Below are 13,712 nucleotides of genomic sequence, written 5' to 3' on the forward strand. Positions count from 1 at the left end.
TTGAATTATGGTTTTCTCAGGGTATATACCCAGTAGTGGGATTGCTGGGTCATATGGTAGTTCTATTTGTAGTTTTTTAAGGAACCTCCATACTGTTCTCCATAGTGGCTGTATCAATTTACATTCCCACCAACAGTGCAAGAGGATTCCCTTTTCTCCACACCCTCTCCAGCATTTATTGTTTGTAGATTTTTTGATGATGGCCATTCTGACCGGTGTGAGGTGATAACTCATTGTAATTTTGATTTGCATTTCTCTAATGATTAATGATGTTGAGCATCCTTTCATGTGTTTGTTGGCAATCTGTATATCTTCTTTGAAGAAATGTCTGTTTAGGTCTTTTGCCCATTTTTGGATTGGGTTGTTTGTTTTTTTGATATTGAGCTGCATGAGCTGTTTGTATATTTTGGAGATTAATCCTTTGTCAGTTGCTGCGCTTGCAAATATTTTCTCCCATTCTGAGAGTTGTCTTTTTGTCTTGTTTATGGTTTCATTTGCTGTGCAAAAGCTTTTAAGTTTCATTAGGTCCCATTTGTGTATTTTTCTTTTTATTTCCATTTCTCTAGGAAGTGGGTCAAAAAGGATCTTGCTGTGATTTATGTCATAGAGTGTTCTGCCTATGTTTTCCTCTGAGAGTTTTATAGTGTGTGGCCTTACATTTAGGTCTTTAATCCATTTTGTTTATTTTTGTGTATGGTGTTAGGGAGTGTTCTAACTTCATTCTTTTACATGTAACTGTCCAGTTTTCCCAGCACCACTTATTAAAGAGGCTGTCTTTTCTCTATTGTATATTCTTGCCTCCTTTTTCAAAGATAAGGTGACCATACATACATGGGTTTATCTCTTGGCTTTCTATCCTGTTCCATTGATCTATACTTCTGTTTCTGTGCCAGTACCATACTGTCTTGATTACTGTAGCTTTGTAGTATAGCCTGAAGTCAGGGAGCCTGATTCCTCCAGCTCCGTTTTTCTTTCCCAAGATTGCTTTGGCTCTTCGGGGTCTTTTGTGGTTCCATACAAATTGTGAAGATTTTCGTTCTAGTTCTGTGAAAAAGGTCATTGGTAGTTTGATAGGGATTGCATTGAATCTGTAGATTGTTTTGGGTAGTATAGTCATTTTCACAATGTTGATTCTTCCAATCCAAGAACATGGTGTATCTCTCCATCTGTTTGTATCATCTTTAATTTCTTTCATCATTGTCTTACAGTTTTTTGCATACAGGTCTTTTGCCTCCTTAGGTAGATTTATTCCTAGGTATTTTATTCTTTTTGTTGCAGTGGTAAATGGGAGTGTTTCCTTAATTTCTCTTTCAGATTTTTCATCATTAGTGTATAGAAATGCAAGAGATTGCTGTGCATTAATTTTGTATCCTGCTCCTTTACCAAATTCATTGATTAGCTCTAGTAGTTTTCTGGTAGCATCTTTAGGGTTCTCTGTGTATCGTATCATGTCATCTGCAAACAGTGACAGTTTTACTTCTTCTTTTCCGATTTGGATTCCTTTTATTTGTTTTTCTTCTCTGATTGCTGTGGCTACAACTTCCAAAACTAAGTTGAATAGTAGCAGTGAGAGTGGGCAACCTTGTCTTGTTCCTGATCTTAGAGGAAATGGTTTCAGTTTTTCACCATTAAGAATGATGTTGGCTATGGGTTTTTCATATATGGCCTTTATTATGTTGAGGTAAGTTCCCTCTATGCCTACTTTCTGGAGAGTTTTTATCATAAATGGGTGTTGAATTTTGTCAAAAGCTTTTTCTGCATCTATTGAGATGACCATATGGTTTTTCTCATTCAACTTGTTAATATGGTGTATCACATTGATTCATTTGCGTATATTGAAGAATCCTTGCATTCCTGGGATAAACGCCACTTGATCATGCTGTATGATCCTTTTGATGTGCTGTAGGATTCTGTTTCCTAGTATTTTGTTGAGGATTTTTGCATCTATTTTCATCAGTGATATTGGCCTGTAGTTTTCTTTTTTTGTGATATCTTTGGTTTTGGTATCAGGGTGATGGTGGCCTCATAGAATGAGTTTGGCAGTGTTCCTCTCTCTGCCATATTTTGGAAGAGTCTGAGAAGGATAGGTGTTAGCTCTTCTCTAACTGTTTGATAGAATTTGCCTGTGAAGCCATCTGGTCCTGGGCTTTTGTCATTTGGAAGATTTTTAATCACAGTTTCAATTTCAGTGCTTGTGATTGGTCTGTTTATATTTTCTATTTATTCCTGGTTCAGTCTCAGAAGGTTGTGCTTTTCTAAGAATTTGTCTATTTCTTCCACGTTGTCCATTTTATTGGCATGTAGTTGCTTGCAGTAAGCTCTTATGATCCTTAGCATTTTTGCAGTGTCAGTTGTTACTCCTCCTTTGTCTTTTTTCTTATTTTTCCTCGTCTTATTTTTTTCTTTTGCGGTACGCGGGCCTCTCACCATTGTGACCTCTCCCATCATGGAGCACATGCTCCGGAATTGCAGGCTCAGCGGCCATGGCTCACAGGCCCAGCCGCTCCGCGGCATGTGGGATCCTCCCAGACCAGGGCACGAACCTGTGTCCCCTGCATCGGCAGGCGGACTCTCAACCACTGCGCCACTAGGGAAGCCCACTTCTCCTTTTCATTTCTAATTCTGTTGATTTGAGTCTTCTCCCTTTTTTTTCTTGATGAGTCTGGCTAATGGTTTATCAATTTTGTTTATCTTCTCAAAGAACCAGCTTTTAGTTTTATTGATCTTTGCGATCATTTCCTTAATTTCTTTTTCATTTATTTCTGATCTGATTTTTATGATTTCTTTCCTTCTGCTAACTTTGGGGTTTTTTGGTTTTTCTTTCTCTAATTGCTTTAGGTGTAAGGTTAGGTTGTTTATTTGAGGTTTTTCTTGTTTCTTGAGGTAGGATTGTATTGCCATAAGCTTCCCTCTTAAAACTGCTTTTGCTGCATCCCATAGATTTGGGATGTCGTGTTTTCATTGTCATTTGTTTCTAGGTTCTTTTTTCATTTCCTCTTTGATTTCTTCAGTGATCTCTTGGTTATTTAGTAGTGTATTGTTTAACCTCCTTGTATTTGTATTTTTACAGGTTTTTTCCTGTTATTCATATCTAGTCTCATAGTATTGTGGTTTGAAAAGATACTTGATACCATTTCAGTTTTCTTAAATTTACCAAGGCTTGATTTGTGACCCAAGATATGATCTATCCTGGAGAATGTTCCATGAGCACTTGAGAAAAAAGTGTATTCTTCTGTTTTTGGATAGAATGTCCTATAAATATCAGTTAAGTCCACCTTGTTTTATGTGTCATTTAAAGCTTGTGTTTCCTTATTTATTTTCATTTTGGATGATCTGTCCATTGGTGAAGGTGGGTTGTTAAAGTCCCCTACTATTATTGTGCTACTGTTGATTTCCCCTTTTATGGCTGTTAGCATTTGCCTTATGTATTGAGGTGCTCCTATGTTGGGTGCATAAATATTTACCATTGTTATATCTTCTTGGGTTGATCCCTTGATCATTATGTAATGTCCTTCTTTGTCTCTTGTAATAGTCTTTGTTTTTAAACTCTGTTTTGTCTGATATGAGAATTGCTACTCCAGCTTTCTTTTGATTTCCATTTGCATGGAATATCTTTTTCTCTCCCCTCACTTTCAGTCTGTATGTGTCCCTAGGCCTGAAGTGGGTCTCTTGTAGACAGCATATATATAGGTCTTATTTTTGTATCCATTCAGCCAGTCTATGTCTTTTGGTGGGAGCATTTAATCCACTTACATTTAAGGTAGTTATCAATATGTATGTTCCTATTACCATTTTCTTAATTGTTTTGGGTTTGTTTTTGTAGGTATTTTCCTTCTCTTGTGTTTCCTGCCTAAAGAAGTTCCTTTAACATTTGTTGTAAAGCTGGTTTGTTGGTGCTGAATTCTCTTAGCTTTTGCTTGTCTGTAAAGGTTTTAATTTCTGTGTCAAATGTAAATGAGATCCTTGCTGGGTAGAGTAATCTTGGTTGTAGGTTTTTCCCTTTCATCACTTCAAATATGTACTGCCACTCCCTTCTGGCTTGCAGAGTTTCTGCTGAAAAATTAGCTGTTAACCTTATGGGGATTCCCTTGTATGTTATTTGTTGCTTTTCACTTGCTGCTTTTAATATTTGTTCTTTGTATTTAATTTTTGATAGTTTGATTAATATGTGTCTTGGCGTGTTTCTCCTTGGACTTATCCTGTGTGGGACTCCGCACTTTCTGGACTTAATTGACTATTTCCTTTCCCATATTACGGAAGTTTTCAACTATAATCTCTTCATATATTTTCTCAGTCCCTTTCTTTTTCTCTTCTTCTTCTGGGACCCGTATAATTCGAATGTTGGTGTGTTTAATATTGTCCCAGAGGTCTCTGAGACTGTCCTCAATTCTTTTCATTTTTTTTTCTTTTTTCTGCTCTGCAGTAGTTATTTCCACTATTTTATCTTCCAGGTCACTTATCTGTTCTTCTGCCTCAGTTATTCTGCTATTGATTCCTTCTAGAGAATTTTTAATTTCCTTTATTGTGTTGTTCATCATTGTTTGTTTGCTCTTTAGTTCTTCTAGTTCCTTGTTAAACATTTGTTGCATTTTCTCCATTCTATTTCCAACATTTTGGATCATCTTTACTATCATTACTCCCAATTCTTTTCAGGTAGACTGCCTATTTCCTCTTCATACTTTGCTCCTTCATCTGCTGCATATTTCTCTGTCTTCTCATTTTGCTAAAATTACTGTGTTTGGGGATCTCCTTTTCACAGGCTGCAGATTAGTAGTTCCCATTGTTTTTGGTGTCTGCCCCCAGTGGGTAAGGTTGGCTCAGTGGCTTGTGTAGGCTTCCTGGTGGAGACGACTAGTGCTTGTGTACTGGTGGATGAGGCTGGATCTTGTCTTTTGGTGGGCAGGACTGTATCCGGTGGTGTGTTTTGAGGCGTCTGTGAACTTGCTATGATTTTAGGCAGCCTCTCTGCTAATTGGTGGGGTTGTGTTCCTGTGTTTCTAGTTGTTTGGCATGGCGTGTCCAGCACTGGAGCTTCCTGGTCGTTGAGTTGAGCTGGGTCTTAGCGTTGAGACGGAGATCTCTGGGAGAACTCTCGCCTATAGAGATTACATGGGGCCAGGAGGTCTCTGGTGGACCACAGTCCTGAACTTGGCTCTCCTACCTCAGAGGCTCAGGCCTGACACCCAACCAGAGCACCAAGACCCTGTCAGCCACACGCTGTCTTTGGTTTTCCGTCTCCAGGCACAGCCTGGCCTCCACACACCTCCGTGTCTCCAGGAAGGCTTGGCACTGGGCCCGGTCTGACAGGTAACTGATGAAGATTCCAGCTGTGTTCATACACATGAATAACACTGCCTGGGCCACAACTCATCAGCTCAGTAACTCCACTTCGGTGTGGCTTCCCTGTCTCTTAATTGCACACATGCCCACTCCAGTTACTGAAAGCAGAATCCTAGGGCTGTTCTAGAAGCCTTCCGTTCCATTTCCAGTCTGTTACTGTTCATTTCCTGCCTTGATTTTAACCTCATTTGACCCTGTCTCAATCTCTCACCTTTCTACTAGAATCTTTTTTTGGGCTGGAGAGGCATTATTGGTACAGCAGCTGGTGTAAGATTAAATATCATACAAAGCAAAGCTGGAAACAAATTGACTATTTTCTTTTTCTTTTTTTTTCGGTACGTGGGCCTCTCACTGTTGTGGCCTCTCCCGTTGCGGAGCACAGGCTCCGGACGCGCAGGCTCAGCGGCCATGGCTCATGGGCCTAGCCGCTCCACGGCATGTGGGATCTTCCTGGACCGGGGCCCGAACCTGTGTCCCCTGCATCGGCAGGCGGACTCTCAACCACTGCGCCACCAGGGAAGCCCTCAATTTTTATCATTTGTATAATTTTTGTTTTTCTAGAATATTCTTTTCAACTAGATATTCAAATTTATTATCCGTTTTATTAATCTTTTAGAATACTGTCCTTCATCATGTCTCATCAACATTCTTTATATTTTTCATTTATTCATTTTAGCTCTAAGAGATTCTTTTTTAAAAAATAATTAATTAATTTTTGGCTGTGTTGGATCTTCATTACTGTGCGTGGGGGCTACTCTTCGTTGTGGTGCGTGGGCTTCTTATTGTGGTGGCTTCTCTTGTTGTGGAGCACGGGCTCTAGGTGCACAGGCTTCCGTAGTTGTGGCATGCTGGCTCAGTAGTTGTGGCGCATGGGCTCAGTTGCTCCGCGGCATGTGGGATCTTCCCAGACCAGGGATTGAACCAGTGTTCCCTATGTTGGCAGGCAGATTCTTAACCACTGTGCCACCAGGGAAGTCCCTCTTAGAGATTCTTGATGTCACAAGCAGAAAGGATCTTTCTGAATGTCAAATCTTACCATGTCTTTCTCTTGTTAAAGAGTTTTGACAATTTAAGCCATCGTCTATATGATAACCTCTAGTTATGTTTACAGGTGTACCACCTGCCATCTGCACCGCAGCTCCGCTGAGCCATTTGTCTCCTAAGCACTCTGTGGTCTCACTCTTGTTTGCATCTACTGCTCTCTCTCCCTGGAATGCCCTCCGTATCTGTTCTCCCACTACATCATGAGATCCTGATGGGCTATTCTGTTCATTTTTTATTCCTGATGATTCTCACATTTTAATCATTTAGTAATGCTGACGACATTTTCTAAATAGAAAACTTTATTTTTCCTATTCAGTTTAGTTTTCTTGTGTGGTGAAATATACATAACATAAAATGGTCCATTTTAACCATTTTTAAGTATACAATTCAGTGGCATTAAATAGATTCACACTGTTGTGAAACCATCACCGGTATCCATCTCCAAATCTTTTCATCGTCCAAAACTGAAACTCTGAACCCACTAAAAAATAACTCCCCACTACACTTCCCCTTAGCCCCTGGTTACCTCTGTTCTACTCTTCTGTCTTTATGAATTTGACTACCTCATTTGAGTGGAATTATACAGTGTTTGTCCTTTTGTGTCTGGCTTCTTTCACTTAACATAAGCTCTTCGGGGTTTATCCATGTTGTGGCATGGATCAGAATTTCGTTCCTTTTTAATCTGAATAATAATACCCCACTGTATATATAGACCACAGTTTGTTTATCCATTCATCTGTCAGTGAACATTTGAGTTGTTTTTACCTTTTGGCTCTGTGATTAATGCTCTTCCGACGATCGGTGTCCATATATCTGTTCAAGTCCCTGCTTTCAATTACTTTGGGTATTTACCTGGAAGTGGAATTGCTGGATTGTATGGTAATTCTGTGTTTAACTTTTAAAAGGTTTTCCACAGCAGCTGCAATATTTTACATTCCCACCAGCAATTACACAAGGGTTCCAGTTTCTCCACATCCTTGCCAGTGCTTGTTATTTTCTGTATTTTTTTATAATAGCGATCCTAATGAGTGTGGGTAGTATTTCATTGTGGTTTTGATGTGCAGTTTCCAAATGATTAGTGATGTTAAGCATCTTTTCATGTGCTTTCTGGCCATTTATAGATCTTTGGAGAATTGTCTATTGCCCATTTTTAAATTGGGTTAAATTTCCAAGCTGAAACAAATACCAAAATATTGAATAATTTATAGATGTGTTTGACAACTTACTGTTGATAAAATTTGAGGAATCACGGAGAATGTGAGAAGACGCAGAAAGCAGAAAAATAAGCAAATGTTTTTTCTAAAAGTGGAGAAAAATCTTCAGGACACAATAGTAGCTAGCTTTTCCTAGTGATTATAGTAGGAAATAGGTGGTTTGTGAACATGTAAGGAAGAAGTAATTACTAGACCCCAAAATAGCCACGTAATCCTAACTGCCCTTCTGCTGGGATCATTAGTGCCTATTTATATAGACATATTGTGGTTGTTTATGATCTGGAATTATTGCTAAATTCAGTGGATTCCTAGCTCAAAGTACATTTAACTCTAAAGAATATTTATTTTGAGTAGCACATTGAAGAGTTTATCTTTATTTGGACTTAATCTGTTCACAACCAATGTATATTATTTACAGTTGTCACAAACCTTAGAACTTAAAAATATGTCAAAGGATTGAATTATGGGACAAAACCTAGTAAGTGAAATGTTACAAGGGTACATTTAAAGCCTTCCAGTTAGATAAAGAGAGAATGGCTTCCATGAAGACAGGGTGTGGAAGTCCTGACCTGCAGCCTCCCCATATAAGAAGCAGGGATTTCAGTTGACTGCAGGCTCCACTGGAAGTCCTTACAGTCATCCGGCTGCTAATAAAGCTAATGCTGCCTTTAAATGCCTAAAGGAAAAGGTCCAAATAGTGGAAAATATTAACTCTACTGCATTTTCTATTAATCACACTTTTTTTCTTGTTTCCATGGTAGCTTTGTGCAAATATGTGTTCTTTGTATTTTACAAGTATGACAAATTAAGTAATTAGACTGATAATATTCAGTGAGTCAGCAAATATTAATGGAGCATCTATTTTATCTGAGTCACAAGATAGTTACTGCTACTTTACAGGGGGGAAAAAAATATATATATATATGTGGATATATATATTCTCTCCCCTCCTGTGAGAGAGGAGTCATATATACAAATGATTATATACCAGGTGGAGTGGGATGCCTGCCCCAAAGTGCTATGGCGGTTCAAAAACAACAAATTCCAAGAAGCCTCATGAAGAATGGATCTTAAAGAAGTTCAACAAATGGAGATAAATGGAGAGACTATTCTAGGTATAAAAGAGGCATTTGCAGATTTGCAAAAGCTTGAAGCACAGGGCATGGCTCAGTCAATAGCAAATTGTTCAGAATGACAAGTATACGTAATAAATCAAGGATGGCATTCTGGGGCCTGTGGTGACAATTTTATGATGACACTCAGAAACTTAGAATGTACACTGATGATGTTAGGCAATTGGGAACGATAAAAAAATTTTTAATTGGATGTTGATACCTTTGCTTTAAAGAAATAGAACTGGTAACAATGTGCTGGACTTCTACCAGCTGTTTTACAAACATCTCAACTTAATCCTGACGGTTGAGCTAGAGTTGGGTCACATTATTCTCCCCGTTTATATGTGAAGAAATGAGGCTTAGAAAAGTTAATTGCTCAAGGTCCCAGCAGAAGTAGGATCAAACAAACCCTGGTGGCCCCAACCCTGAAGCCAATGCTGTCATCCGTCACTCAGCCACACTGATAGAGTGGCACTCACTGAAGGTGGGGGGACAGGAAGGGTTCCATGTTCTCATGGTGCTCCCGGTCCTGTGAGTGATGGACACGCCCTTCGTAGTTCTGACTAATCTGTTGGAAACTAACCATGTAACAGATTTCTTCTGTGTTGTTCCTTTTGCACATTATAAAGCCTACGTCTTTGCACAGTTTTTGTTAACAGCACGGTTCCTCTTCCCATCAGTTCTTTGGGACCAAGTGCTCTGAAGACAGTAGGGAACGCAGCATCGGTGAAACGGAAGGAATCTTCCCAGAGCTCAGCTCAGTCAAAAGAAAAGAAGAAGAGGAAATCTGCACTCGATGAAATCATGGAGGTACGCTTTATGAAGTGCTTGTCAACTCTAGCTGTTAGGAGGATGATGTGATTCCAACCAAGGAAAGTTAAATAGTTTCACCAATTATGAGATTAATATAAAGTGAGAAAAATGTGCTCATACCAGGTTAGGAAAAAAGAGCCTAGATGTAGTTCCATCTGAATGGAGCTGGAACCTCCTTAGATAGGTTTATTTTCTTGCCTCAAGTGCTGTCTTCAAAACACTCCATAAAATTATGGTCAGTAGAGTTAGTTTAGGAGAACCTCAGAGGTAATTGAAGCCAGATATGAAAGCTCTGCTCACCTTTGGTGGCTTCATGAAATTGGCATCCTCCATGGATGCCCCCACCAACCTGGGCTCTCCTGTTGCCTCTGACTTCCACTTACCACCTCCTGGCCGGGAGAGAAAGCTTTGACTTTTTTTTTTTTTTTTTCTTTTGCGGTATGCGGGCCTCTCACTGCTGTGGCCTCTCCCGTTGCGGAGCACAGGCTCCGGACGCGCAGGCTCAGCGGCCATGGCTCACGGGCCCAGCCGCTCCGCGGCATGTGGGATCCTCCCAGACCGGGGCACGAACCTGTGTCCCCTGCATCGGCAGGTGGACTCTCAACCACTGCGCCACCAGGGAAGCCCTCTTGCATATTTTTAATTTGATTTAACCTGATGGCCAAGTTTATGTGATGAATCAGTGAAAACCTATGATTATCTGGATCTAGGGCTATACCTTTGCTCTAAATTTACCTGAAATTCTAGAGCTGTTCTGCAGAAGGTTCTTAATATAATCCTAAATATTCCTTTCTCCCTTCCAACACATCACTTTCCCTTATCAATAAATTTATGAAATAAGTAGAAAAGGCGAAGAGAAAGAATAATTGGATACAAGAAGCTAAGGTTTTTCCCTGTAACACCATTTCCTCTGGTCTCCTCATCCCTTTTCTTCATTTGTGAAGGGATGGGGGTAACTGTTTGGTCTTCCCTGTTACTGAGTCCTCACACAATGCAGGACAGTTAGAAAAGCTTAAAGTATAATATAACGTGTGTACGCTGTGAGATGTAGTCATTCCATCATTCAGCAGATACTGAGATGCTGTTACGTGCTGGGCATCATGTGAGGTCCTGCATGTGTAGGGTAGGGAGAAAAACACAGTCCCTGCATGTCATGGAGCTTTCACCCTAGTGAAGGAGGCATTCCACGACCAAGTGAACCAGTGGATAAGTAATTACAAAATGCTATGTGCTGAGGAGGTCTGAGGGCAGGGAGTGGGGAGATAGCTTGTTCCCCCGCTAGGGCAGGGGAGATCTCTAGTTCAGCATCCAAAGGGAAGATCCAGGTGGCTAGAGCATGGTAAGCACAAGAGTGGTGGCATTTGAGGTTGGAGAGAGAAACAGGGGCAACACCACAGAGGTCTTATAAGCCATTTTGAATTTAATTCAAAGTAAAATGGAAAGCCAGATCTACCTGCTTAGAATATAACCATGCCAAGTTTAGAATATTTTTTGTTCATATTGGAAAGTTGGAGGAATTAAGATGAGATTTTGAATCAACCAAAAAGCGACATTGTTCAGTCCCTTTGAAAGTAGTTACTTAGGGTTAACTGAGCAGTTGAGAAAGAAAAAGGTGTGAGATACAGCCAGGTCGTCTGGTCAGCACGTTTTCCTTTTGGTCACCCTTTCATTTACTTCTCTCCTGGTTGTGTTTTTCTTCCCCTCCATTCACAGGCTTTATTATCCTTATCAAACAGGGAAGCTCCTCTTTGCCATCAAACTGTATACCCAACTATGCTGTGCTGAATTGGTCTGTAAGAGTTATGTTTTTACTCCCTGAAAACATCGCCTGTTTTCCAGCTCATGACAGTCCAGAGGAGGAAGCAGGGATAGGGCAGAGTAATGCTGGCAGGTGGCGTTGCAGTATTGACTCAATAGAGGTTGTTTGCATTTATCTTCTTGGTCAGTTGACTTGCCTATCGCTTATTTTCTTAAATCCAAGTTGCTTTTTTTTTCAGTCAAAAACTAATTGCAAAAAAGGTTTGTGTTTGTCAGAGCTTGCAAATTATATCGATCTTCTGTGAGTGTGTTTTATGGTGTTCTTTTGCTAAATGGAATGTTATTTGAAATAAATTGAGGATTTTAAAGAGGTAATTTTATGAATGTCTCATGCGTCCTCCAGATTGAAGAGGAGAAGAAAAGAGCTGCCCGAACAGATTACTGGCTCCAGCCTGTATGTATCCTGCTGGGGCTTCTTACTTCTAAATGTGCTTTTAAGCGAATGATTTAAATAGCATTTGGTATAATGGCTAAATTTCTTAAATATCTTTAAATTCTATAGATAGATTTATAACTTTAATGACTTGTCTTTGCATCTACTCTGTAAGTATTGGTTGTATTGTTGTTAGAGGGTTACTTCATGTTCATGGACCAGTAGTGTTTCTTGAGTTTAATGCCAAATATGTGTATGGACACCTTGCATTTAAGCCTGGAATTATTTTCAATTTTTGCTATAAGAATACCCAGCTAGGTACTTTGTTGTAAAAACAGCTTTTTTGTTTTGTTTTGTTTTGTTTAACATCTTTATTGGCGTATAATTGCTTTACAATGGTGTGTTAGTTTCTGCTTTATAACAAAGTGAATCAGCTATACATATACATATATCCCCATATCTCTTCCCTCTTGCGTCTCCCTCCCACCCTCCTTATCCCACCTCTCTAGGTGGTCACAAAGCACCAAGCTGATCTCCCTGTGCTATGCAGCTGCTTCCCACTAGCTATCTATTTTACATTTGGTAGTGTATATATGTCCATGCCACTCTCTCACTTTGTCCCAGCTTACCCTTCCCACTCCCCGTGTCCCCAAGTCCATTCTCTAGTAGGTCTGCATCTTTATTCCCATCCTGCCCCTGGGTTCTTCATAACCATTTTTTTTTTTAGATTCCATATGTATGTGTTAGCATATGGTATTTATTTTTCTCTTTCTGACTTACTTCACTCTGTATGACAGACTCTAGGTCCATCCACATCACTACAAATAACTCAATTTCGTTTCTTTTTATGGCTGAGTAATATTCCATTGTATATATGTGCCACATCTTCTTTATCCATTCATCTGTCGATGGGCACTTAGGTTGCTTCCATGTCCTGGCTATTGTAAATAGAGCTGCAATGAACACTGTGGTACATGACTCTTTCTGAATTATGGTCTTCTCAGGGTATATGCCCAGTAGTGGGATTGCTGGGTCATATGGTAGTTCTATTTTTAGTTTTTTTAAGGAACCTCCATACTGTTCTCCATAGTGGCTGTATCAATTTACATTCCCACCAACAGTGCAAGAGGGTTCCGTTTTCTAAAAACAGGTTTTAATTATATAAGTTCAAGGAAAGATTTGTTTTTTATTGCTTTTTTATTATTGCTTCTTCTGTCTTTTTTCGGTTTTTCTTAGTCTAATTTACTAAAGTCTTTAAAAAATTTTTTTTTATTGAAGGAAAGATTCTTTAAATTCTGTAGTGCTTTCCAGTTTTCAGAAGTTTCACACACATGATTTCATGGAAGCCTGTAATAACTTTTTTTTCCCTCATCCCTTTATTGCCCCTCTCCACTTCCCTCTCCCCATTGGTAACCACTAATTTGTTCTCTATATTTGTGAGTCTGCTTCTTTTTTGTTTTATTCACTAGTTTGTTGTATTTTTTAGATTCCACATATAAATGATGTCATAGTTTTTATCTTTCTCTGACTTATTTCACTTTATTTCTTGTTCTTTTCAGATAACAATTGCATAATAATTTTTAAACATTTCAGTATTTTAAATATTTTTTATTTATTGCTGCTCGGTTTTGAACTTACTGGAATATGAAGTTTTCATAAAACCTTCAGGGTATCTTAGTTATCCTTAAGGAAGCTGGCTTGATCAATAACACGAGAGTGAAAAGTAATTATTTGGATAATTTCTGATTTATTATTATTATTAATAATGATCTTGAAGATCAAAAAGCATAAAGTTCTAACTTAAATCTTCATAGTTATTCCCTCTCTAGCTTAAAAATAATTTTGTTTCCATGTCTTAGTTTATATCCTTACACAATGGGAAACATTTGCCTGGTGATCACAGGAAAGATCATGAAATAAGTTTTGTAAAATGAAAATCCTTGCTGTATTAAATAGAAAATAAGTACTTCATAAACCAGACAGAGAAAGACAAAT

The 13,712-nt window shown here is 39.0% G+C and overlaps 1 protein-coding gene across 1 annotated transcript in view; it reads left to right on the forward strand.

Moving 5' to 3' along the window:
* KIN (Kin17 DNA and RNA binding protein) overlaps positions 1–13,712 on the forward strand; it is a gene marked incomplete at its 5' end in the record, with an annotated part of 36,891 nt that overhangs the window by 14,105 nt on the left and 9,074 nt on the right. The window contains 2 exons of the mRNA XM_079700156.1: positions 9,394–9,523; positions 11,688–11,738. Of these exons, the coding sequence (XP_079556282.1) occupies positions 9,394–9,523; positions 11,688–11,738 (181 nt within the window). The remainder of the gene's footprint in view (positions 1–9,393; positions 9,524–11,687; positions 11,739–13,712) is intronic.

This window comes from Hyperoodon ampullatus (assembly GCF_949752795.1).
Source record: "Hyperoodon ampullatus genome assembly, chromosome: 3".
In the NCBI taxonomy this organism is placed as follows: domain Eukaryota; kingdom Metazoa; phylum Chordata; class Mammalia; order Artiodactyla; family Ziphiidae; genus Hyperoodon; species Hyperoodon ampullatus.